This window comes from Myxocyprinus asiaticus, chromosome 3 (assembly GCF_019703515.2).
Source record: "Myxocyprinus asiaticus isolate MX2 ecotype Aquarium Trade chromosome 3, UBuf_Myxa_2, whole genome shotgun sequence".
Lineage (NCBI taxonomy): Eukaryota > Metazoa > Chordata > Actinopteri > Cypriniformes > Catostomidae > Myxocyprinus > Myxocyprinus asiaticus.
The window spans coordinates 46,324,858-46,351,004 of record NC_059346.1 but is presented as its reverse complement, the minus strand read 5'-3'; the positions used below and the strand labels follow the sequence as shown (position 1 = coordinate 46,351,004).

General features: G+C 37.1%; 1 protein-coding gene across 2 annotated transcripts; it reads left to right on the top strand.

The window, feature by feature from the left end:
* On the top strand, positions 1 to 25,936 carry ptgs1 (prostaglandin-endoperoxide synthase 1). 2 transcript variants are annotated; one of them, XM_051669392.1, is made up of 11 exons: positions 1 to 419; positions 517 to 606; positions 1,921 to 2,037; positions 3,524 to 3,664; positions 10,254 to 10,397; positions 10,642 to 10,823; positions 15,659 to 15,742; positions 16,352 to 16,598; positions 17,614 to 17,900; positions 19,726 to 19,873; positions 20,969 to 23,161. In XM_051669392.1, exons 1-11 carry the CDS (start codon positions 413 to 415, stop codon positions 20,971 to 20,973), a joined length of 1,452 nt encoding a protein of 483 aa, XP_051525352.1. In that variant the 5' UTR covers positions 1 to 412; the 3' UTR covers positions 20,974 to 23,161. The 2 variants fall into 2 exon arrangements, with proteins under 2 accessions (XP_051525352.1, XP_051525346.1); XM_051669386.1 differs by lacking the exon at positions 20,969 to 23,161 and adding an exon at positions 23,168 to 25,936 and having other exon boundaries at positions 2 to 419.
* The last annotated feature ends 211 nt before the right edge of the window (positions 25,937 to 26,147 follow it).

Here is a 26,147-nt window from a genome sequence, read left to right as displayed (position 1 = left end):
CACGGTGGCGCCACAGGAAATACGTTTTTTCTTCTCCCAAAACTTAACTATTAAAGGCGAGATACATTTCAACCTACCTGTTTTTGTTACGATGTTGTTTTAATAAGAGTACTTAACAATTAAGGCGTGGACTTTCATGTTATTTCCGCTCTAGTAAAAACTCAAATTCCATTCGAGCGCGTATTTTTCCTTCTCGCTCCGTGGAAACTCGTGAGCGAGCCAGACGGTGAGCGAGCTTACTTTTAGTACGCAGCTATGTCGTGATTTGTAAAAATAACGACATGGTATTAATTATTTGAATTTTCCTCATTCTTGAATAACACCGCTTTTGAATTATTTGCGCTATTGTTTATCGTGAATCATCTTGTTGCTGTTGTTTTTATGAGCGTTTTGTGTTTCATGTCAAACTGCAATGAAAGGTGAGCAATGGACATTTTTAACCATCCTATAAAATAACGGTCCACATTTATATGATGTATATTAACGATTGTGACAAACCTTTTGTGCTTTGCTTAGTGTTTAGCTTTTTACTCAAGTGGACATTGTTTGTGCTACTGAGTATCTCCTTATGTCTTGGTGAAGAAAGCCCAACATCATCAAACATTGGTAAGTGTCCCTCTTAACTTGAAAATAGGCTACACAATAAAAACAGTAATACTTATTATAATTATTATTTATTGTTCATAAATATGCAGGTGTATGTGGTTAGATAAACTGAATTTGGTGTTATATTCATGTTTTCTGAATTGAAGTTTTGTATTGTAGCTTCTAGCTTTTTCCACGATTGATGTTTCAGAATATTTAGAAATGGCTACATTTTGCTCATTTTTTTTCTAACCAAAGGTCAGCTTTTAATGCATGTATCACACGTGCATCTGAAGGCATTTTCTCGAAAGTTCACTGTTGCTACAACTACATTTCAATAAAAGTTGCCTACTATTTCTGTATACTATTTGAGTATCATTAAACTTTGGTGCAGTAGGCTGTAATTCAATATCTTTACAAGTTCAAGCAGTGTCAAACAATTTATCAAACAGAATTTCAGCAGGTCTCTCCTTTTTTTCTCGTCCTCATAGAGGTATGTAGCAGCAACAAACAAGTCTGATCTTGGCTAGGGAGTCATATATATATTATCTTTGTCTTCATTCTCACTCATTGTTTACATATTTTAGTTTTTTTGAATGACTTATATTTATGCTTTATACCCTATAAAGAAATGCCTAAATTATGTCAGGCAGCGGCATCTCTTAGATACTTGTCTTTAAGAGAAAAATGTCTTTGTTTCATTATGGAATGATGGAAAGTATTGTGGGAGAGTTTGGTTATCTGCTACACAATTTGTGCACATTAACGTCATTTCATTTAAAAGTTCTTCTATTTTTGGGTTGTATCTGTCATTCTGTTGTCAAGTGAAGTAGAGGGTAATGCCACTGACAGTCATGAGCAAAGATATGCATGTTGAATTTATGAATAGGCCTTATCATTGATGCCTCATTTCTACTAAAAGGCATAGTTCACCCTAAAATGAAAATTAGGTTATTTAGTCACCCTCATGTTGTTCCAAACCATACGACTTTCTTTTGTGAATTTATCTTGCTGTGGTGCTCTGTGCCTGTTCTCAGTTAGTGTGGGAAAAAATGAGAAAAGAACAATTACTCTTACATAATATTGCAAACAAAAAATCTCTTTGCTTAAACTTCCTTCTAGTGGTAATCCTCAGAGATCCATACAAAAACACATGATGTAATGGCACTGACATGGCATGTTTCTCATTTATATTTGAGAATAATTGTGCAGCTGTAGCTTCTCATATCTAAATGAAGTCTGCAGTGCTGTAGTAAAAATGATGGAATGCTAGTCATAACACTAATGGAACCTTTTTCTTACAGCTTTAACTGTGTTGTGGCTTGTCTTCTATAGTGAATCCTTGTTGCTTTTACCCTTGTCAAAACCGGGGGGTGTGTGTTCGATATGGCCTGGACAGATATGAATGTGACTGCACCAGAACCGGATACTATGGAGAAAATTGTACTATACGTACGTATCTTTAGTCTTTTATCTCATTCAGTATGTCTACAAAATGGCATTACGTGGTTCAGTACATGTATTGCAGCAGTTCTGAGGTGAAATGTCCACTGTGTGGTGCTAAAAGCAAGTGAAATATTCTCCTTTAACAGATATTGGGAGTTTGAAATTTACAAAACCTACCTCCCTACCCTAAACCTAATCGACAGTGTCATAAAAGCAAATTTGAGGAAAAAATGCAATTGCTGAAGCAATTGTGTAATTTTGTGGTGCTTTTATGACACTTTTGGCTAAAGTGTCAACACATGTTTTTCGGAACTTGTACTCCAGTCCATCATGTTGCTAAACAAGTGCAACGCTCTGTCAGTTTAGTTACAGTGAAACTTGATCATGCTCGTATAAGCTTGTAAATGTAGTAGGTTATGTAATGCAGATGTTAAAATGTTTCACCTTAAAACCTGTGCAATACAGTAAAACTGTTTAGATGTCATGAAATAGTGTTGTGTGAGAAACAGATCGAAAAGTACGTTTCTGTATTAATAATCTCCTGTTTTACACGTGATTTGTGAAAGTGAATAAAAGTCATTTTTGTTGTAGCACCTCTAGTGTTTATTTCACCATGAAACTTCAGTGAGTCTCTTAAAAATCATTTTGCAAAAATGTAGTATAGTAACTTGATTCTATGAGACCAGGTTGGTATATTGGTACGCTTTGTAGTCTGTGTATGATCAAAACTCAGATGCTGGACAGAGTTCACAATGTTTTCCCATGATGTCACAGCCCTTACATGCCTGAAAAGCATGGGATAACAACATCTCATTAATTTTCATTTTTCAGAGGTCATGAAAGTCAAAGTTTTTAGGCGTCAAATGGCTGTATATAAATCTCATTAAAATGCATGAATGATCTAAACAGCACACAGAGATAGTATCCTTTTTTAAAAAAAAATTTTCATAATGCCCTTTTTCAAAATAAATGCAGCGTAATGTATAAATGTACTTTTTGGAAGCAGAGACCTCCATAGACTCTTGTGCCAGACAAAGGACCTATTTTCACTTCTCCACAACCCAACTCTCTTTGTCAGTCAGTACCCCTCTCTCTGTCTCACATTTTTACTGTTTTGCTTCCTGTCTCTCTCAACTATTTGGCACGAATGACCTGGCACAATAAAATGTCTGAACTTGAGCACTGTTTTCTGGGAAGTTTGCTGATCAGAGTTATTTATTTTATCAGATGAAAAAGCAAAAAAAACTTGTGGGGTTTTTTTGGGGGGGGTTTTGTGGAAGTGCTTTTCACAGTACAATTAGGTTTCTTTAATCAGTGCCAATTCAATATGACTACCCAAGTTTTCAGTAGAATTCCATGCTATCTCATAAAAATAGCCGATGTATTGAGCTTAAATTTTACTATTGCACAATCTTTCACAATGCAGCATGCATGCACATTCTCTTGTCACTCACAAACACACATTCTTATCTCTTCCCCTCTTTTCTTTTAGCTGAGTTCTGGACAAGAGTCTATCGGCTTTTGAAACCCAGTCCTAATACTGTCCACTACATCCTCACCCACTTTCAATGGATATGGGACATCATCAACAAGACGGCTCTCAGGGATTGGCTGATGCATAAAGTACTAACAGGTTAGTTCTGATACACGTACTTGGACATCACTGGCATATGGGACACCCTATATGGGGGTCCTCTGATGACTTGCTGTAGCCCACCAGATTTACACTTCTGAATGACAGAAATATAGCAAAGAACAGCACTGAAAATGGCAATATAAAGATTCTTTTTTTTTTTTAAATTAGGCAAAATTGGGGGCCTGGGTAGCTCAGCGAGTATTGACACTGACTACCACCCCTGGAGCCGTGAGTTCGAATCCAGGGTGTGCTGAGTGACTCCAGCCAGGTCTCCTAAGCAACCAAATTGGCCCGGTTGCTAGGGAGGGTAGAGTCACATTGGGTAATCTCATCGTGGTCGCAATTAGGGTTTCTCGCTCTCAATGGGTCATGTGGTAAGTTGTGCGTGGATCACGGAGAGTAGCGTGAGTCTCCACATGCTGTGAGTCTCCACGGTGTCATGCACAGTGAGCCACATGATAAGATGCACGGATTGACTGTCTCAGAAGCGGAGGCAAATAAAACTTGTCCTCCGCCACCCGGATTGAGGTGAGTAACAGCGCCACCACGAGGACCTACTAAGTAATGGGAATTGGGCATCCAAATTGGAAGAAAAAGGAATAAAAAAAAAAGTAGGCGTAATTGCTCAGCACACCATCACTATCTAAAGAGATGCATTTAAATTTGTAATCTGTGAATTGTATTTAATATAATCATATATTAATTTACATTGGCAATTCTGGCAATTCTAAGGTGATAACTTTTAACATTTTCATTAGAAAACTAACAATATTTACAATCTTGTTTGAGTGCAGTCAAATGGCGTGATAGGTCAACTGATAAAATGTAGCACTTGTAATGTGACGTACCAGGGCACGTCTCCTGAAGAACATGCAAGTTAACACATGACCCATAAGTGTCATAGAAGCACCAATAAATAATGTGGTTGCTTCTGCAATTGTGTTCTTCATGTCACATTTGCTTTTTATGACACTGTATATTAGGTTTAGGAAGGTTTTGTTGATTTAAAACTCAACAGCATTTTGCAGGGGCAGACTGGCCATTGGGAGCACCGAGAGCTTTCCCAGTGGGCCGCTGGGCAATGTGGGCCGCACATTTTCAAGGTGGCTGGAGTAGTATAGGTGCTAGCGCAGAAGAAAGACAGAGAAGGGTTTTATATATATATATAAGCAATAATCACACGAGCAAGAGTGCCATTGAGTGCCATAGGTAATCACAGCAGTGCTGATTTAGGGCCATATAGCATGATTGCGAGTGTGATATTGCTTATATACAACAGTTCAATGAACAAGTACATTTTATTTGGCAAAACTGAGTACGGTCATAAAAACGCATTTGTGCATGGAACTACTTTATTACGCGACGGATCAGAATCTGCCGTTGCTGGTTCAAACCAAATAATGCGTCCAAGCCTCCATTAGTAATTCAAAAATGTCACTTCAGAAATAGCATCACGGCTTGTGCTGCTTCTAACAAGTTATTGGATAAACAAAGTGTGTGTGTGTGTGTGTGAGAGAGAGAGAGAGATGTGCGATCACCTGTTGCCACTCCCAAGCAGAGATGGTGTCAGCTTTCTGAAGATCAGCTTTCTCAGTGGTAAAATAGCCGTCCAAGTGGGGGTATTCCTCTCTATTACTGTAGCCAGTGCGCAAGAGTCATTCACTATAGAAACCGCAATGTCCTCCGCCATTTTATACAGTATTTATCCAGTGTGGAAACTCCGGTAAGAGGTAAGCGCCTTGAGTTCTGTAATTAATCAGTCTGTTGTGTCTCTCAGCTGTGATGAGCCGTAATGCTGAAGTTGTTCGTTTAAAGCTGTTTAAAGCAATTTCCTAGCTTTAGTAGTGTAGTAGCAATCACGGAGCGCTATTGTATGTAGTGGCTGACGCGGATTCACTTCATGTCACCTGGCTCGTATTAGACACAAAAATTATCTTTTGCTACCACCTGCTGGCTAACATATGTAATGTTAAAAAAAGAAAAAAGACGAACAGTAGCTCTTAACAAGGCACGAACACAAGTGGAGTGATACAAACAGTGAAGCGCTGGAGTGCTGATGGTGTCAGACCATCAGTGCTCATGGAATGTCTCTCGTCCAATCAGATTCGAGGACCGGAACTAACCGTTGTGTGTGTGTGTATGTGTGTGTATGTATGTATGTATATATATATATATATATATATATATATATATAATTTTAATCAAATTTATTTCACTGATGCAGTTAACCAAATCTCAAAACTTGGCGAATATGCTAGTCAGATAAGATGTCGTGCGTGATGACAAAAAAGCATACAATCAAGGTTGTTTTCCATGTCGGAATTGCACATCATGTTCTTCTATATTACAATGTAAAAATTTCACGTGTTCTTCCACAAAAAAGTATACCATATTAAATCCTGTATAACATGCTTGAGTAAGAACGTGATTTACCTACTCCAGTGTCCATGTCTATTGATATATGTTGGAAAAACATAGAGACTTTTGAAGATTAGAGTGAGTGAACACAAATCAGCCATTCGCAGACATGATGTTACTTCTCCGATTGCTAGACACTTTGAGTCTAATCACAGTATCAAACAACTTAAATTCATAGGCATTGAGAAAGTAATGAATTCTCGCCGAGGTGGACATATCGATATATCTCCTTTGGGTTTAAATGAAGATTTTGATCTTTCATGTTTTCTGTAATTATTTTATTTATTTTTATTATTATTTTTGGGCATGATGTTTATGAATGGCATTATTGCCTGATGTGTTATTGTTCCCATTATTATTTTCATTTATTATTTGTTGTTCCATATGGAGTTGAGCTGAAGATTTGTAGCGTGCTCTTTTTATATAATTATTGAGAACAAGTGAATTGTTACACTGACGAAAGCAGACAGCCGAAAACTTTGTACTATTTTTATCTCCTGCTTGAATCTAATAAAGTATTTTTAGAGTGCAGACCTTTTCGCATTTTCATACTAATTCAGTTAACAGCATCAAATATTCTCACAATTGCTTGTAACAAAATGCACAAATAAGTTATACACTGTTTTGTAAGATCACAATATGATCCATACATATCTGTAATGCGTAAATAAATGCCAAGCCATTGTACTCTGTATTGAAAATATGTGAATGATTTTTAAATTTTTCAGAACTTTTGAGACTAATTCCGAAACATTGATTCAAAAATATAAGTGCTTGGACCGGTTTACACATTCACATTAAGAATGAACGGATCGATAGCGTTTGTTTCTGAGACTATCATCACCTCAAACGAGCCCCAGTCCACCTCACTGCATATTGCCATTCCTCTGTTAGCATCACAGAGATGCCATGCAGTCTTGAACACTCGTGGGCTGGGATCACCTCACTGAAGCGCCACTTGAGAGTTTAAAGCATTCGTCTTATGAGAATGTCACGTGGTGTCATGAATGTTCATGAGATAGTGCCTTCTCATAGGATAAGGCCACGCAGTCTTGGCAAAGGTGGCATATGTGCCTTCGGCAAGCCTTTTAAACTACTCAACTTACATGCAGTCCGTTCCCTAACCCGCACACCTGCACCAATGATAAAGCCCACAGCGCAAATTGTAAGACAAACTAATTGAAAAATGTAAAATTAATAAGTCAGTTATTAAAAAAATTATTTCTAGTCACAAATAAGAAAAGGTAAAATTGAAGAAAAGGAGAGAAAAGGAAAATGATCCATTCTTGAAGTAACCGGAAAAAAAGAAAAAGTTTCAAACCTTTTTGCATTTGGATTGGATGGTCTGGAAAATGAATTGTAGTGTTAAACTGACCGTTTTCTATCATTTGCAACACACATATCTGTTAACATAAAAAATTTAGTTGAGTGTTTTATGACCCTTTAAGTCTTCAAGTTTGGCTTGAACAGGATTTGGTGCTAAGTGTTTTTTGGTTATGGGCAGCTGCAGAAGTTCGCTGTGCAAACATCAGTGTTATCAGCATACTGACATGTTGAAGTACTCAGACTCAGTATCTCCTTCTAAAAAATGGGGGTGGGGTATGGATGGTCTTGTTATGGATGCACAGTGTGTTATTCATCTTGAGTGGATGTTACTGTTCGCTATCAATGATGTAGACCACACATGAGTAGTATAGACAAAGTCTTGGTTGTTATTAGATTTAGCTTACTTTGGCAAGATTGTTTATAATCTAAATTGCTTAAATATAGTTCAGTCGCCAGCTCAGTTCACCGTGTTGTATCTAAATGGACTTTTATGGTGTTCTGTAGGTTTTTCAGAGCAAACTGCAGTGCCTTTGAATGGATTTTGGTCTGGCTGTTTATGTGTTCTTGTAAAGGGAATCTACATTTACCCAGTATCCTTCCCATATTTACTCAGTCACCGCTCTGTTTTTTGAGCGGCCCCTTTTCTTTATTATCACTTCTTCCCATTATGCAGTTGGTGCTCCATAACACTTTCCTTTGTAGACATGTTGTGTTTTTTATGATGTAAATTTGGCAAAATACACCAGGGTCAGGAAATGGTAGGTTTAGATCCCACTGTAATTTGTGTGCTTACTGTCAAAATCTGATCTCATTCCAATGAGTCAAGCCGCTTGTTGCCATGGCAATGCCCATGTACTCTGCAAGAGGCCTCAAATTCCTCATGTCCTTCACGCTGCGGGCCAAAAAATTATCATGTGTAAGCCAAGGTACTGAATACCCTGAGATATTGCTGCTGGGAAGTGCATCTGAGAGCCTGTTTGCTCAGAAGAAGTTTACCTATATGGAAATATGATGCAGTTCTTACAAGTTATATCATATTTTTTTGTTTTTACAATTTATTAAAGTTGGAAATTTAATGACAACACAGATGTGATGGAAATATGCACTTTTTAAGGTGTGGAACTAAAGGAACTAACCATTAAAGATTTTGTTTTCCAATGTTAATATTGTAAATGACATCTAAAATTATAAATGTAAACAGTTTTGAACACTTTTAAAAATGTGTTTGTTTTATTTGTTTATAGTTAATTCATTAGTTTGAATTTCTACAGTGGTATTTTAGTGCCAGGTTAAAAAAAAACGTTTGAGAATGAAGTCGTGACATTACGAGAATGTCATAAAATTTAGAGAATACATTTTATATGCAACATTGCAAGAATATAAATTAAAAATATTTTAATAAAACATTTAATATCATAATTAGGAGAATAATGTCGTAGCATTATGAAATTAATGTAGTAATATTTTGAGTAAAGTCATAATGCAGCAATATTGCATGAATAAAGCAGAAATATTAAATGTATTTTAATTCAATTAAAACAGTTTTGTATACTTCATACACTGCAAAAACTAAAATAAATTCCACAAGTAACTAAAATAAAATTTGAATCGAAAGAATTACGTTATGCCGATGAATTAATCGAGAAAGCCCCTCAAATAACAATAATTAAATATATAATGATTAAATAATTATAAATAGTTATATATATATTATTTATAATTTAAATATATTATCAAAAATAATAATACAGATAAATAAAAAGCATTACATTATTTTGGCACATGAGTAAAGCAATACAAAAAGTGGCTTTAGAATGCAATTTATCATTTATTTCCATATTATTGAACATAAGCGTATTATTGGCCTATAGTTCACAGCAATCCATTTTGCAATTGAATTCGCCAATCAGTCTGAGATTTATTTTAAGGGCTTGTCTAAGGAGGCGTCAGTGCACACCTGCGTCATACAGACGCTTTTGGAGCGTCTCTGTTGCGTTGCATCATAAACATAAAATTTTTAGGTCGGCGTGTCAAGTTTAACACTGTTTGAAACTTAGACACTTCTTGAGATCCCCGCATTTGGATACGCACTCCAAGCTGTTTGCGCACAAGAACGCCTCATGTTGTGCTCTCTGCTCTTGGTATGTGTGGTTTTTTCTCTGTAAAATCTATGCATTGCCAATACAGCGGGTTTCACTTACTGTCCCCTGGAGACGCAAATCTTGAACACAGCTTCACGATCGCTATAACAAAGTAGATAGCCACAGTCTACCGGCAGATTAATATTGTGGAGGATGAGAGTTTTAAGGGATTTAATGCCCATTGCAATGAATATGCAACCTATGTGGGGACTAGTTTTTTCAAACACCCACTTAAACTTTGGGAAATGTTTAATGTTACTTGAATTGGTACTATTTTAGAGCATTGTCTTAATATCGATGAAGGCTTTGTTTGGAAAATGTTAATAAAGCATTATATTGCTACATATTGTTTTGTTTTCATTCCTAAAATAGAAATAAATGAATTTTGACCAGAAAAGAAGTGTGTATATATAGTGTCAAATTTCAGCACTTTAAAAATCTGCGATTAATCGCGATTACAAATTTGAATCGACTGACAGCACTGAATTAACACGTTAAATCGATAGTCCTTGTTAAGGTGCATGTGTTAATTTTGTTAAATACATTTAATAGAGTAAAAACAAACAAAAATGAAACTAAACAAAAAGACAAACTGAAAATTAGAATAGAAATAAATACTAAACATTTAAAACCATAATAATTCTACTTTTCTCTACATTTATTTGTCTAATGCAATTTTTTCATATTCTCTCTCATCACAGTAAGATCCAACTTAATCCCAAGTCCCCCAACATACAATTCTAGGTATGACTACTTGAACTGGGAGGCATATTCCAACATTACTTACTACACAAGAATCCTGCCACCAGTTCCACAAGACTGCCCCACACCTATGGGAACCAAAGGTAAGAGACTGTTTGTGACTTTGTGCTAATCTGTTTCTTCTTTCACTTTATTCATATAGATGTAGTCCAGATAAAGTAAGTGTAGGGGACCTCTTTTGAAGGACACATTTCTATTAAAAAAAAAAGTTATTCTTCCTCATAAGAACCAATATTAAAATGCTTCAAGCAAATCAGTACTAAAGTTGCAGGAAATACCCCTGTCGTTTGATGCTGTAAGTAATGTCAATCCATCTCTCTTGGTCAGGAAAAATGAAGCTTCCAGACCCCAAACTTCTGGTAGAAAAGTTCATGTTGAGACAGAATTTCAGGCCAGACCCTCAGGGAACAAATTTAATGTTTGCCTTCTTCGCTCAGCACTTCACTCACCAGTTCTTCAAGACTCACAACCGTGTGGGGCTAGGGTTCACTAAAGGTCTGGGTCACGGGGTAAGTCCTAATCTTTAATATGAACCACGCTATATTTGGCAAATTAAGTGTTTAATAGGTTTATAGAAAAGTCCATTAAAGTCCTGCTGGGGTGGAGAAAAAACTTAATGCTGTTTTTCACAACAAGATATGCAGCACAATTGTTCACAGTAGGGGCAAGAAAATATTTGGGACTTAAAACAACAGCTGTGGACGGGACTGCTACGGAGACCGGAAAAAAACTTGGCAACAGTTGTACCCATGAAACACAATAATCAATCATTCATTTATTCAACTATGAATTTTTAGTTTTATTTAAAACCTATAAAAAGCATGTTAACCTACTGTCAAAAGAAGAGTTTGTACTCTTTGATGTCAATAAATCGAAAGAAATCTAGATATTATTCATATTATTGTTTAAGTCTATTCTAACCAACTGTAGGTAACTGTAGGTTAAAGGAATAGTTCACCCAAAAATGAAAATTCTCATCATTTACTCTCCCTCATGCCATCCCAGATGTGTATGACTTTCTTTCTTCAGCAGAAAGCTAATATTTATTAGAATATCTCCTGCATGTCCATACAATGCAAGTGAATGGGTGTCAAAATTTTGAAGATCCAAAAATCACATAGGTCAGCATAAAGGTAATCCATACGACTCGTGGTAAATCAATGTTTTCAGAAGCAATCTGATAGGTGTGGGCGAGAAACACATCAATATTTAGTCCATTTTTATTATAAATTAAGTGGAGATCGAGAACTTTCACATTCTTCATGCATACGTCCTCTACTGGGCAGGGAGAAATATTTCTAGCAAAAATAGACTTAAATATTGATCTGTTTCTCACACACATCAATCATATCACTTCTGAAGACATGGATTTTTGGATTGTCAAAATTTTGGCACCCATTCATTTGCTTTGTATGGACCTACAGAGCTGAAATATTGTTCTAAAAATCTTAAGAAAGTCATACACATCTGGTATGGCATGAGGGTGAGTATATGATGAGAGAATTTTTATTTTTGAGTGAACTATCCCTTTAAAGTCACGCATGTGAAATAGTACAGAACGCCATTGCCGTCCCGTCTGCAGCTGCTGCTTAAAGTTCAATTTATCTCTTTGACAAATTACATGCTATAAGTTAATATCTGTTAATTGCAGCATTGTAAGTCTTGATACCTTTGCCAGTAAGTATTTGTTTTAGGGTAAAGAGGACATTTGTTTGTAATTAATTGTTTGAATTCCTACGACGGTGTTTTAGTGTCACGTAAAAAAAAAAAAAATCCCAAAATAATAAGACGTTAAAGTAGTCATGTTTTGAGAATAAAGTTGTAAAATTAGTAGATTAAAGGTGTAATATTTAGAGCTGCCCCCGACCAAAGATTTTCCTAGTCAACTAGTAGTCGTTAATTTAAGCCATTAATCGACTAGTCGCACATTTATGATATTAATTTAAATACTTAAATATATATATATTTGGGGGGGGGGGGGGGGGGGCATCAGAAAATGGTTTGAGTTCCAGGGCTGAGAAAGAATGTTATAAGTATAAGAGAAATGCTAAACCGTAAAAATTAGCCTTTTCAAAGATAAATTTTACAAGCGCACGCGCGAAACGAGCCGCAGTGACACCGGCAAAAGTGGTAATGATTCTGAATGTGTTGGAAAAACCAGCAAGGAGACTGTCTGAACATTTTGTTAATTTATGGAGAGAAATGCACATTAGGGTTGTGCCAACAGACGGTGATCTCAGGGATCGACGATGGTCAGAGTGATCGCCAATAGCTGATGCCTCTGACGATGTCAAGACGATATTTGGCTCGTTTTCACATTAAATGATTATTATTATTAGGCTATTATCATTATAAAATGAATATTACAAATAATTTGCCCATAGAGACACAGACATGCGCTTAACACACTTTATTATATTATTAAGAACAGATGACAGAAAAGCCGTCTATGCGCATATATGATACACTATTTGTTCAGAGGCGTACAGTCTCGTGAAACACACGTATGTAAAAGGTTCTCACTCTTTCTTTGTTTCTGTCTTCTGAATTTTTTTGCAAGAACAGTATTGTTTATGAGTGCTGCAAATGACCTCAGACATCTCAGCTCAGGAGGTGCTTTGAGTTCAGTTCGCTTTATTTCCACAGAGCAGTTCATTGTGAACGCAACTCTGCAGCCTGTACATCTGTGATTAAAACATAAAATAATACAAAAACACATTCACCTCTGTAAGGGGGTTCAGAGGAAAAGGAGGAGGCGAGAACCGGCTTGACAACTTAAATAATAATTTATTAACCAAAAACACACACAAAAACACACAACCAAAAACACAGCACAGCTGTCTGTAATTCTCTCTCTCTCGAACTGTCGTCCCCGGCCGCCTTTATCCCTCGCGCGCCCCATCAGGCTGATTGGGGACCGGGTGTGTCTCATTCCAGCCCGGCCCCGCCCTCCTCGGCTCTACACTCCTCCCGGCGTTGCCTCAGGCCGGGGAGCCCCCGGCATGACGTACATCCCCCCCACCCTTCCTCTCCGGGGGGGTGGGGGGGCGTGCCTTATGCCCGACTGCCGGCGGGTCGTCCCCGCCTTCCTCGACCTGGGAGGAGACAGGAGGGGAAAAAACAACAACAACAACACAAAATGGCGAGGGAAAGGCCAACACGGAGCGGCAGAGAGAGAGAGAGAGGAGAGAGAGAAAAAGAAACTCACCGGTTCTCTGATGTGCCGTCGCGTGGTCCTCGATCACTACTCCACCCTCTCAGGCGGACTGCAGCCGCTCCTCCCCGGGCGGACCGGAGTCAGACCTCCGACCCCCAGCGGACAGAACGCCCCTCCGCGTTCCCGGCGTCCCGTGGGGACTCTCCTCCGCCCCTGGCAGCGGCCCTACCACTCCAGGCGGTTGGGGAGTCGCTTCCCTCCTCCCCCCGCGGACGGCGGTCTTCTCTCGACCCCTCCGCGTTCCCGGGGGACGGCAGGGCACTCCTCCGCCCCCGGCAGCGACTCCCTCGCTCCAGGCGGTCGGGGAGTCCCGTCCCCACTCGCCACGCGGACGGCGGCCGTTCCCCGCGTCCGGGTAGTCGGGCTACTCCGTCCCCCGTCGGACGGCAGCGGCGCTCCCCTGGGTGGACGGCAGTGTCGAGGCCCCTGCGACGGGAATCCCTCCTCCTCCCGGGTTTCGGCACCAGTGTAAGGGGGTTCAGAGGAAAAGGAGGAGGCGAGAACCGACTTGACAACTTAAATAATAATTTATTAACCAAAAACACACAACCAAAAACACAGCACAGCTGTCTGTAATTCTCTCTCTCTCGAACTGTCGTCCCCGGCCGCCTTTATCCCTCGCGCGCCCCATCAGGCTGATTGGGGACTGGGTGTGTCTCATTCCAGCCCGGCCCCGCCCTCCTCAGCTCCACAACCTCGAACCATGATTTATATTTCAGTGATTATTATCATCATTATAATTATTATTTTTACATTTATAATTGTTTTTATGTCTTTTATTTGTGTAAGTAATTTTCCGCCTGCATGTTAAGACGGATACTTATATATATTTTAAAGGGGTTATAAGGGAAAGGAGGAGGCGAGAACCGGCTTGACAATATAAATAAAGTTTAATGATAAACTTAAACAAACACACACAAACATACAGGTCAGCTACCCATAGTTCTCTCTCTCTCTCTCTCAAACTGCCGTTTCCGGTCGCCTTTATCCCTCGCTCGCATCATCAGGCTGATTGGGGTCTGGGCGTGCGTCATTCCGGCCCGGCCCCGCCCTCCTCCGCGCTACATATATATTATTCGTTTTATTATTTTTATCACTTCATTATTTTATTTGCTTTTCATTTAATTTGGAGTGCAGTTTGAATTTAGAAATGTATTTGATTTAAGTTTTTCGATTTTTAAATAAATTAAAGTTTCAATGCAAAATCACTAAAGCAAGAATATTAACCAATCCCTCAGCCTTCGGGTTGCCGATGTAATTGGATATTGCTATATATATATATATATATATATATATATATATATATATATATCGTGAAGGAGGGAACAAAATGAATTTATTCACACACATGATGTATTTTCACAGACAATGAAATACCTGACCGGTAGAGAATGCACTGATGAAGTAGGTTAGTTTCCAAAGAGATGTTGCCCTTCAAAAAGTTGAACACACATTTTAATTGCACTTAATTATTTTCCAGTTTCATTTGAATTTTTAGATAAAATAAATAAAAAATAAAGTTCAAAGTTTGAAATCATGGTGTCTTGCTTCATTGTGTAGGCTTAACCCTAACCCTGCTTAACGAAAATTACCCCACAGTACCACCTAGCGTCCAACCAGCAGTTCGTCAGTTTCCTGTGGATTTTTTATTTTTTTTGCGACTAACTGACCAATCAAAACTTGGTCGACCAAGACTCTTCTTATCGACTAACATTTGGTCGACAATCAGGGAGCAGCCCTAATAATATTGCATCTGGTGTAAAACCTGTGCCAAGTCAAATATGTGGATCACGGATGGTCCGCTGTGGCGACCCCTAATGAAAGAAGAAGGTGTAATATTGTGTAAATCAAGTAGAAATATTTAGAGAGAAAAAAAAATCACGATATTATTCACGTAATTTCAACTTTATTCTTAAAATATTACTACATTATTCTTGAAACTGTATGACTTTACTCTCATAAAAAGCCTATTATGTGATTATTCTCAAAATATTTTGACTTTATTCTCAATGTTATAATTTTATTCTCAATCTTAGAATTTTTATATATTTTTTTAAAGTAGCTCGAACGCTGTTGTAAATTTCACTACACAATGGATACTAAAAATTCTGTGTATTTGAAAACTAGGTGGATGCTGGACACATTTATGGAGATACTCTTGATCGCCAGCTAGATCTCAGACTTCACAAAGATGGGAAACTGAAGTACCAGGTACTGTTTACAATTTAAATGTCAGGCATGTGGAATCATTAGTCATGCTAGGATGAGCATGTTGTATCTGTCATTCAGTTTTCTGGAATTATAGGTGTTATCTCAGATTCACATTACTTGCAACTTGCAAATTGTTGCTTTGCATAAAAATGGTTGATGAATGATTTACACAGGTTTGTTCTGCTCCTGTTTCATGAATAAGGCCCTAAGTGTGTTAAAAAACCCAGTGCATGTAGTGAAGTGTACATTTCCACTTGATTCATTTCACAACCACAGCTATGTGAAAGTCGTTCTAAATATTCTCTATGTCTCAATCTTTGGTAGATAACCTCATATCCTGACTGCCTGTTAGCGGGTGTGATTGCAGTATGGACATGTGGTTTATGTTGCCTCGTTGTCATACATTGCACATGGTTTAGTCTGGCAGCATGATCTCGAAGATAGTGTGGGCTTTTTTGTTAACTATTGTTGACTATGTTGACACTTGACTGAATTTATGTTTCACACAATCTTAAAACCTTTTAAACTAAAGGTTTGTGCGTAGTGTATGTAGTGTCATGCTGTCTTATCTGTTTTTTACCATGATTTATCTGCTTGGCTCTTATGTAGGTGATAAATGGTGAGATATACCCCCCCACAGTGTTAGACGCGCAGGTGAAAATGAGTTACCCGCCCTCTGTCCCTCCGGAGCAGCAGTTGGCCATCGGGCAAGAAGTGTTTGGACTGCTGCCTGGTCTCAGTATGTTTGCCAACTTGTGGCTGCGTGAGCACAACCGTGTATGTGACATATTAAAAAAAGAACATCCAACCTGGGGAGATGAGCAGCTGTTTCAGACAGCCAGACTCATTATTATAGGTAAACATTATATTAGCTTCAATAGCCTGTTTTGTTTGAGAGCCTTTAGTTTCAGATCATATTTGGCCAACGCCATTTCATATTGGCCAACACTAATTTTTCGGAATAATGACTGCACATTACTCTGCGATCTTCACAAGTAAGCTAATACAATTATTTTAACTTAAAGGTGCACTCAGTACGTTTTTGTTCATGTCGTCATAGACTTACACTGACACCTAGTAGCCTGGATGAGCATCATTCAAACTCAATAGTTTTCAGTTACAGATGCCAATGTAAAAATTCACAATTTACAATCAGCCATAATCAATGAGTGAAAGTGTCAATTAACAGGACGGTTAGTGAATTAGGCGAGTAGTATTCGGCTGGTCATGTGATTCTATCATGGCAGCCCCCATGAGGGGGACCCTCTCCATGTAGAATAAAACTAGAATAAAAGCTTTTTATTAGGTTACTGATGTGACTGGAGTCTACATCTCATGTGAATGGTCATGATTTTATGCATATGTTTCAAAATTACAATTAATTTCTTAATGAGTACAGCTTTTTTAATTATGAAAATTACTGAGTGCACCTTTAAATCAATATTTAATTTCCATTTATTCATTTATTTCTCAAGGATTTGTAAATTAAGCAGGATAATTACCAGCTGATTGTAGATTATCCCTTACTACTTTAGTTAACATGAACTAACAATAAACAATACATTTACAACAAATATTTATCTTGGTTAATGTTAATAACAACATATACATTTAAAAAACATTAAATAGATATACGTCACATTAGTTTTGAACTAACTTTATGAACTTATGATACTTACAATTAACAATTGTATTTTCATAAATGAACACAAAACAAGAGAAATAAATGCTATAAAAATAATGTTCATTGTTAGTTCACGATATGTAATGCATTTACTAAATATTTATGTAACGTATAGTAATTTATGTAATTACTATATTTGATGAATTAATTATAATTTAATCCCCAATTTTGACTCCATTATCTTAAGGTGAGACCATTCGAATTGTGATCGAGGAATATGTCCAACATCTGAGCAGTTACCTACTGAAGCTCAAGTTTGATCCCACGCTGCTGTTCACCTCACAGTTCCAGTACCAGAACCGCATCGCTGTGGAGTTCAATCAACTTTACCATTGGCACCCACTCATGCCTGACAGCTTCCACATTGATGGAGATGAGATTCAGTACCATCATTTCCTATTCAACACCTCTATTCTCACTCACTATGGGGTGGAGAAATTGGTTGAGGCATTCTCCACCCAACCTGCAGGACAGGTAACAGACCCTTAATGGTGGAATATGAAAAAACTTAAAGGATTAGTTCACCCAAAAATGAAAATTTGCTGATAATTTACTCACCCTCAGGCCATCCAAGATGTATCTGAGTTTCTTTCTTCATCAAAACAGAATTTAAGACTTTTAGAATTTCATTTTAGGCCTCCTCCTCTAAACAATGCAAGTGAATGTCCTCCATTTTTTTGACAGTCCAAAATGCATATTTAGGGTGCATCAAAATAATACACACGACATCATTCCTCTCATGAGCGCATGTCACAGAGATGTACGGAAGTGAACATTTGTAGTTAAAAAGTATATAAGTATTGTTTTGTTTCTCAAAATAATCAATCGTTTGGGTTCAGAAGAACTTTATTTGTCGACTGGAGTCGTGTGGATTATTTTGATGCACCCTAAATATGCATTTTGGACCGTCACAAAATGGAGGACATTCACTTGCATTGTTTAGAGGAGGAGGCCTGAAATGAAATCCTAAAAGTCTTAAATTCTGTTTTGATGAAGAAAGAAACTCAGATACATCTTGGATGGCCTGAGGGTGAGTAAATTATCAGCAAATTTTCATTTTTGGGTGAACTATTCCTTTAAGAAATGGCTTGACAAGCACAGCTGTTTTCCCTTGTTTACGTTGTTCCTACTGACCGAAGTCAGTAAAACATACTTGAAGGGTTCATCCTTTTTTTAAATAGCCAGAAGCCTTTAATTTACATCACAGCTGTGAATCATGATTTGCTTGCTATTGCTAGTCAGAGGCAGGTGGTACTGGGGAAGGGACATTGTCTTTCTAGAGGACATGTTATTGGACACAAATGTTGATATGCCCATGAGTGCAGGATGAGTCATCAGTATTTGTGTCTATTTTTCCAGAAAGAAATGCTGTAAGTTTTAAAGGTGTAGATCTGCTATAAGCACATTTTGTCAACTTTTAGGAGTACACTAGCATGTAGATAGCCTCAAGGTTAACCGATATAGTCAAAAAGCTACAAAAATCCAATGATTTTAATTACTTAAACAACTGTTTTAGAAGAGAAATCCAGAAACATCTGTTTTATGATAATGTGCAGGGTTCTTTTTGGTTGGATCTGGGCTATATTTACTTAAGGAAGTTAGAAGGTCCTTTTGGGTTTGGTCTGTTTTCAGTCATTCCAATGAGTTTACCACTCTCTCATTTATTGAAACAGTGAGTGTTTTATTACAGGAGAGACACAAAAGAGATATCAGTGTCTTAGGGAGTTTAACAGAGCAAGTTTAGGCAGAAACATTTGAGTTTATAATTAATGAGCTGTAACCTTATAGATATGTTCCTAAACAAATCATATATGACAGTGTTGTTGTAGTCAGCTTTTACATTATAGTATAATAAAGCTTATGTATAGGCTCACGTTATCTGCAAATGTAACAAAAGCTCTAAGAATTAGAACAATTTAATTGGAACAACTGGCCTTCACAAAATGGGCAGTGCTAAATGTAATAAATGTTCCCCCATAAGCAGCATAGAAAAAATATGAAGTGATTCAGTGATTCAGATTCAGTGCTTATGTTATCTATTAAGCTCACATCAGATATGTATTGTTTACTCCACTGTAATGAATTTATAAATAAGCAGTCTGACTGACTTTAGTGTTTTTCCATGCTGACATCATTGAAGATTCTCCTATACAAAATGTTTAATTGAAGTTTTAACAAAAATATACTACAACATTTCATCTACAGCAATTGCTCTTTTGGTTACTCTCACCATATCAAGGTTGTAGATCATTTCGATTTGTATTTTTTAATAATTATTTTTTTTATTATGTTGGAACAGATCGGAGGTGGTCATAATATTAATGCAGTGGTGACCAGAGTAGCTGAGGGAGTTATTATAGAATCAAGAGAGCTTCGTCTTCAGCCCTTCAATGAGTACCGCAAGAGATTCAATCTGAAACCCTACACATCATTTTCAGAATTTGCAGGTATGATTGTACAACTTTTATCAGTTCTTTTAAAACTTTATTAAATCCAAAGTGCAAGGAAGAATCATGGACAAATCAAATCCTATAAATTGATCTGATATCCATGAAATATATTGTAAAAATTTCCCATTATATGAGATATTAAAAACATTAATACCTCAGACACATTTTGCCCCACCACTATTGTAGGTGTGGTGCTACCACTATAATAGGTGACTGTTTCAGATAGCGGAGAGATGAAAGCAATGCAAAAAGCAAAATACCATGGTTATTATTGGCACAGGCAGCATTGGCATGACGTCCAGCCAAACCTGCCAATTACTACTCTCTGTCGTGTTATTTCTTAAATATTACAGATGTTGCTTGCATAAAATAGTCTGCAAACAACCTGAAAAATTATGTCTTTATAAGAGAATCTATTGACTAATAATGTTTCATGCGCTGACTTCTCACATACACTGGCAGCCGAAAGTTTGGAATAATGTACAGATTTTGCTCTTATGGAGAGATAAAATTATTTTATCACTGGATAAAATAATTTCTGCAGAGCTCCGTTCCCACCAGAAGCCTGCGGTCGGCTAATGAGCGGTGCCTTGTTTTACCAAGACAGAGGCACCATATCACTTTCTCGGACTTTTGGTTTCACTGTACCTCATTGGTAGAATGACCTTCCCAGCTTCATCCGTGAAGCAGACTCGCTCTGTGTCTTTAAAAAAGTGCTAAAGACTTTTTATATAAAATAACTTATATAAAATATATATATATATATATGTATATATGTATGTATATACACACACACAGTACTGTGCAAAAGTTTTAGGCACTTGTGGAAAAATGTTGCATAGTGATGATATCTTCAAAAATAATGACATATAGTTTTCATTTATCACTTAATGTCATACAAAGTCCAGTAAACATAAAAAAGCTAAATCAATATTTGCCTTTAAAACAGCACCAATACCCCTAGGTTCACCTGGACACAGTTTTTCTTGGTTGTTGGCAGATAGGATGTTCCAAGCTTCTTGGAGAATTCATCACAGTTCTTCTATCTGTTTAGACTGTCTCTGTTGCTTCTGTCTCTTTATGTAATCCCAGACTGACACGATGTTCAATGGGGGGGCTTTGTGGAGGACATGACATCTGTTGCAGGGCTCCCTGTTCTTCTATTCTATTCTATTCTATTTGCAAAAGTAATATTTGGGAGTCTAACATTTATATTTCTTATTGACACACTAAAGATGAAGATATAAATAACCATCTTAAGACAAATGCTTTTGTGAAACATCTTATATGCCTAAGACTTTTGAACAGTAGTGTGTGTGTGTGTGTATATATATATATATATATATATATATATATATATACACACTACTGGTCAAAAGTTTTGAAACACTTATTATTATAATTTTTTTTTCACATTTTAGAATAATAGTAAAGTCATCAAAACTATGGAATAATAGAAATGGAACTATGGGAATTGTGTTGGGACTAAACAAAATCCAAAATAAATCAAAACTATGTTATATTTTAGCATCTTCAAAGTAGTCACCCTTTGCATAGACTTTGCAGACATGTACTCTTGACATTTTCTCAACCAACTTCTTGAGGTATCACCCTGGGATGCTTTTTAAACAGTATTGAAGGAGTTCCCATCTATATGCTGGGTACTTATTAGCTGCTTTTTTAAATTATTCGGTCCAAGTCATCCATTGCAAAAACGTTTTATTTGTTGTTGCACTCTAATCTGTCTTGGATAATATTATTCTGATGCAACTGAAACTTGGTAATGCAGCACATTTTGTACTGCTGTCTCCTTAAGATGAAATGTTTATGATGTATTATTCATCTTTTGTAAGTCGCTTTGCATAAAAGCATCTGCCAAATGAATAAATGTAAATGACAAATGGGAACAGGCTGCAAGTTCCAAGTTAAAGGGATAGTTCACTCAAAAATGAAAATTCTCTCATTTACTCACCCTCATGCCATCCCAGATGTGTATGACTTTCTATTTTCTGAAGAGCAAAAATGATTTTTAGAGGAATATATCAGCTCTTTAGTTCCATACAATGCAAGTGAATGTGATCAGGCCTCAATGGTGAAGCTCCAAAAAGCACATAAAGGTGGCATAAAAGTAATTCATAAGACTCCAGTGGTTTTATACTTTTATGTCCTTTTTGGAGCTTCAAAGTTCTGGTCACCATTCTCTTGCATTTTAAAGACCTACAGAGCGGAGATAATCTTTAAAAAATCTTTGTGTTCAGGAGAAGAAAGAAAGTCATACACATCTGGGATGGCATGAGAGTGGGTAAATGATGAGAATTGTAATTTTTGTGTGAACTTTCTGTAAGTTATATTGTTCTTGAAAATGTTTCTAGCAGTAGTAAACAAATTGTCTCAAAGACTTTTTTTTTATTTTTTTTACATGACACAATTCCTTTTATGACATTTTTAAAGTGCGGTAAATGCTTTACTATTTCTAAAATGTCTGTCAATCTCAGATGTAATAAAACATGTTCTGCTGCCACTGTTTCAGGTTTCAGTTAGCCCCTGCTAATATATGCTGTAACTATACTATCCCAGATAGCCTGTTTCTGCATTGATGTCTATACAAAAAGACATTTATTTTGAAGAAAAATTATTTGCCATATTTTAATATACTGTGTTTATTTAATTTGAGAGTGAATAACGACATATATTAATATAAGTTATTACACAATAAAATAATAACAGAATTTTCATTTCAGTGAATTTTTTTTTTTTTAAGAATAAATTGGACATCCACGTCACAACTCAGTATAGTTATTAATAAAGAGTTTTGCAGTGTGCACATTCTTGTGTTGCTATTAAGCCAATCAGCGTTTTCATGGTGTACTTTTCCTTCCACCCCAGAGTGATTAGTCATGCCATGCAGCTGCCTTTGAAATGAATGGGAATTTTAACAGATTGCTTTCTCTAGATCAGTGATTCTCAACCCTGTTCCTGGAGGCCCCTCAACACTGCATATTTTGTATATCTTCCTTTTCTCTTCACTAACAAGCTGATGAGTTGAATCAGATGTGTTTGATCAGAGAGATATCCAAAATGTGGAGTGTTTGGAGGCCTCCAGTATCAGGAAATACTCAACCCGGACTTGAACTGGGGTAACCCACATAAGACCCACCATAAATCATGTCAGAGCATGTGCATTACCCTCCAGTCCCCTTCACCAACATTTATGTCCAATGAATGTTTAGCATGCACTCTTTCAGGTTGGCTCTGCTATGCTGGATGATAATGGCTGATGTATTTTTACAGGAGAGGAGATGGCAAAAGAACTGGAAGAACTCTATGGTGACATTGATGCCATGGAGTTCTACCCAGCTCTGATGCTGGAGAAGACACGACCTGGTGCGATATTTGGTGAAAGCATGGTGGAAATGGGAGCCCCATTTTCCCTAAAAGGCCTGATGGGAAATCCCATTTGCTCCCCTGACTACTGGAAACCCAGTACATTTGGGGGTCAGACAGGTTTTGATATAGTTAACTCTGCCACTTTAAAGAGACTGGTTTGCTTAAATACAAAGTGGTGTCCGTATGTATCTTTCCATGTTCCTCCATCAAATTACAAACCACAGAGAAAATCTCATGGTGAACTCTAGCAGAAGCTTTTAGCAAAACACATTATAGCGATCACGAGGAGTTCACCCCATGTGACTCTACCCTCCCTAGCAACCGGGCCAATTTGGTTGCTTAGGAGACCTGGTTGGATTCACTCAGCACGCCCTGGGATTCGAACTAGTGAACTCCAGGGGTGGTAGCCAGCATCTTTACCACTGAGCTACCCAGGCCCCCTAGAATCTATTGTTTTAATCCATCCATCCATCCATCTTCTATGGCCGCTTGTACAATGACTTCAAATTTCATTTACAGATACTTAAAGGGATAGTTAATTTAAAACAAAAAACAATATATCTGTCATCTTTTACCTACCCTCAAGTAGTTTCAAACTCATATGACTTTCTTTTTTTCCACCGTAAAACACAAAAGGAGATATTTTGAAGAATGTTGCAATCCCCGATTTCTGTACAATGGCAGTTAATAGTGACTCACTTTAAAGCTTAAGAAAGGACCCAAAAGTGCCACAGAAGTAGTATGTGCATCTTCTGAAGGTAGATGATAGGTTTTGATGAGAAACGAACCGAAATAAGTTATTTTACAAAGAAAATCTTGAATTCACCCATAGCTCTCCTTTAAAAAAAGAAAGTCATAGGGGTTTGGAATGACATAAGGGTGATTAAATGACAGCTAAATTAGAATTTTTGGATTAACTATCCCTTTAATTTTATTCCAATAAATGGGTAGAACGAATTCTTTTAAATCAGAAATGAATATGCAGTAAGATTAGTTATTTGAAACAAGGTGATTAAAGAAAATAGTAATAATATTAGAATATTATGAATAGTAATAACAACAATGATGCCTTGTGAATGAATGTCATGTCATGTTTTTCACTCATTTTATGTAGTTTTGTCTATTTAGAGATCAACACAGAACATATTTTAATATAATCAGATCTTTCTAATTGGACTTGTTAAAAGATGAATTGGCTCGCAGGTTGTTGATTTGGCTCTCTATATTGATTTTGGTAATTAGTATTCCTTTCAACCTTGGGCTTTGTTTAAATACTTTGTTTACACTAAACCATGTTGCCAAATAAACATGTTTACCTTTAACTCCCCCAAAAAATATTCTGTCCATTTCTTGATGGTGAAAATATTAAATCATAGGTTACGGTTTAGTATTTGCTGCCTCAGCGCTTACTGTCTTATTGCCTTTGACTCAGTAAATCAACTATTAAATGCACTGTTCAACTTGAAATCAATCACTGCAGTCATTGTGTTGGAGCATCTGATATGGATACACTATATGGCCAAAAGTTTGTGGACACCCCTTCTAATTAACGAATTTGGTTACTCCATTAAATCCAGTAAAGAAAAATCTTAATGTTTCTTTATGTAACGGCTTGGGCTTTGTGTGCTTCCATATTTGTGACATCTGTTTGGGGATAGCCCTTTTCTGTTCCAGCATGACAATGTCCCAGTGAACAAAGTGAGGTCCATAAAGAAATGGTTTACTGTGTCTGTGTACTGTGACCAACATCAATTCCTGTGTCTGAATGAGAGCAAATCCCTGCAGCCATGTTACTACATACAGTATAGTGGAAAGCCTTCCCAAAAGAGTGGAAGCTGTTATTACAGCAAAGGGGGAAATTGATGCCTAAGGTTTTTAAATCAAATGTTCTTCAAGCACATATTGTGTCCACAAACTTTTGGCCATCTAGTGTATGTAACAGGACTGGTCAGTATGGGGATTGAGGAAGCGTGGTTCAGGTACCTTTAAACTCTTTATTCACACAATAACACTCAAAGTCAGGGTCAATACTCTAATGTATCGCACTCCTGTGCATCTCTCTCTCTCTCCCTGGGCTCTGGCGTGGGCTCCTCTTATATCTCTTCCAGGATTACTGCAACAAGAATCAGCTGTTAGACCTAATTGTCACCCAGGGATGAATACTTGCCGCTTCCCCTCTTCCTGGACGGACACTCAACCACACACTCGCCACAATATATTATTGGCCAGTTTGTCTTTGGGTTTTTTGTTGTTGCAGACACTGTTGTAAACATTTGTGTTCCTTAAATGAATTAATGTAGCCTGTATTATGTCTTTCCAAATGAAAGATGATGATATTAGCACTATTTGTGGCACCATTTCTACCAGATTTTCATGCATTTTGAACAAGTTTGTTAAAGGCATATATTTAAGTGGTTTACAGAATGAAAAATCAAAAAATGTATGGAAAAGAAATGTTTTATAATGGATATGGAATATAATGGAAATTAAACAGTCATTATCAACCTTTAAACCATAAAATGTAAATTCAAACACATATAAGGTTCTCTTTGATCAAGTGTCAATGCATTATCTCTTCATATAAAATTGTTTGGGTTTTAAAAGGATATAAATGGTTTGAATGACACCTGTCTTATATATAATATGTCCTTGGATTCCAGTCATATGAACTGTATGTGTGTGTATGTGTAAGAGAGAGAAAGCCAACAAGAGACATTTGTATTAACTGGTTACTTTTACTTCTATTTTAAAAGGAAGATATAACAGTTGGTTGCCCAGTAAGTACATGACTTTCAGTATCTTCTGAATGTTTAACATAGATCACAAAAATAACTAGTGGTAAGGTAGCTCAACCTTTGGCACATGCAGAAGTAACAGTCGAGTT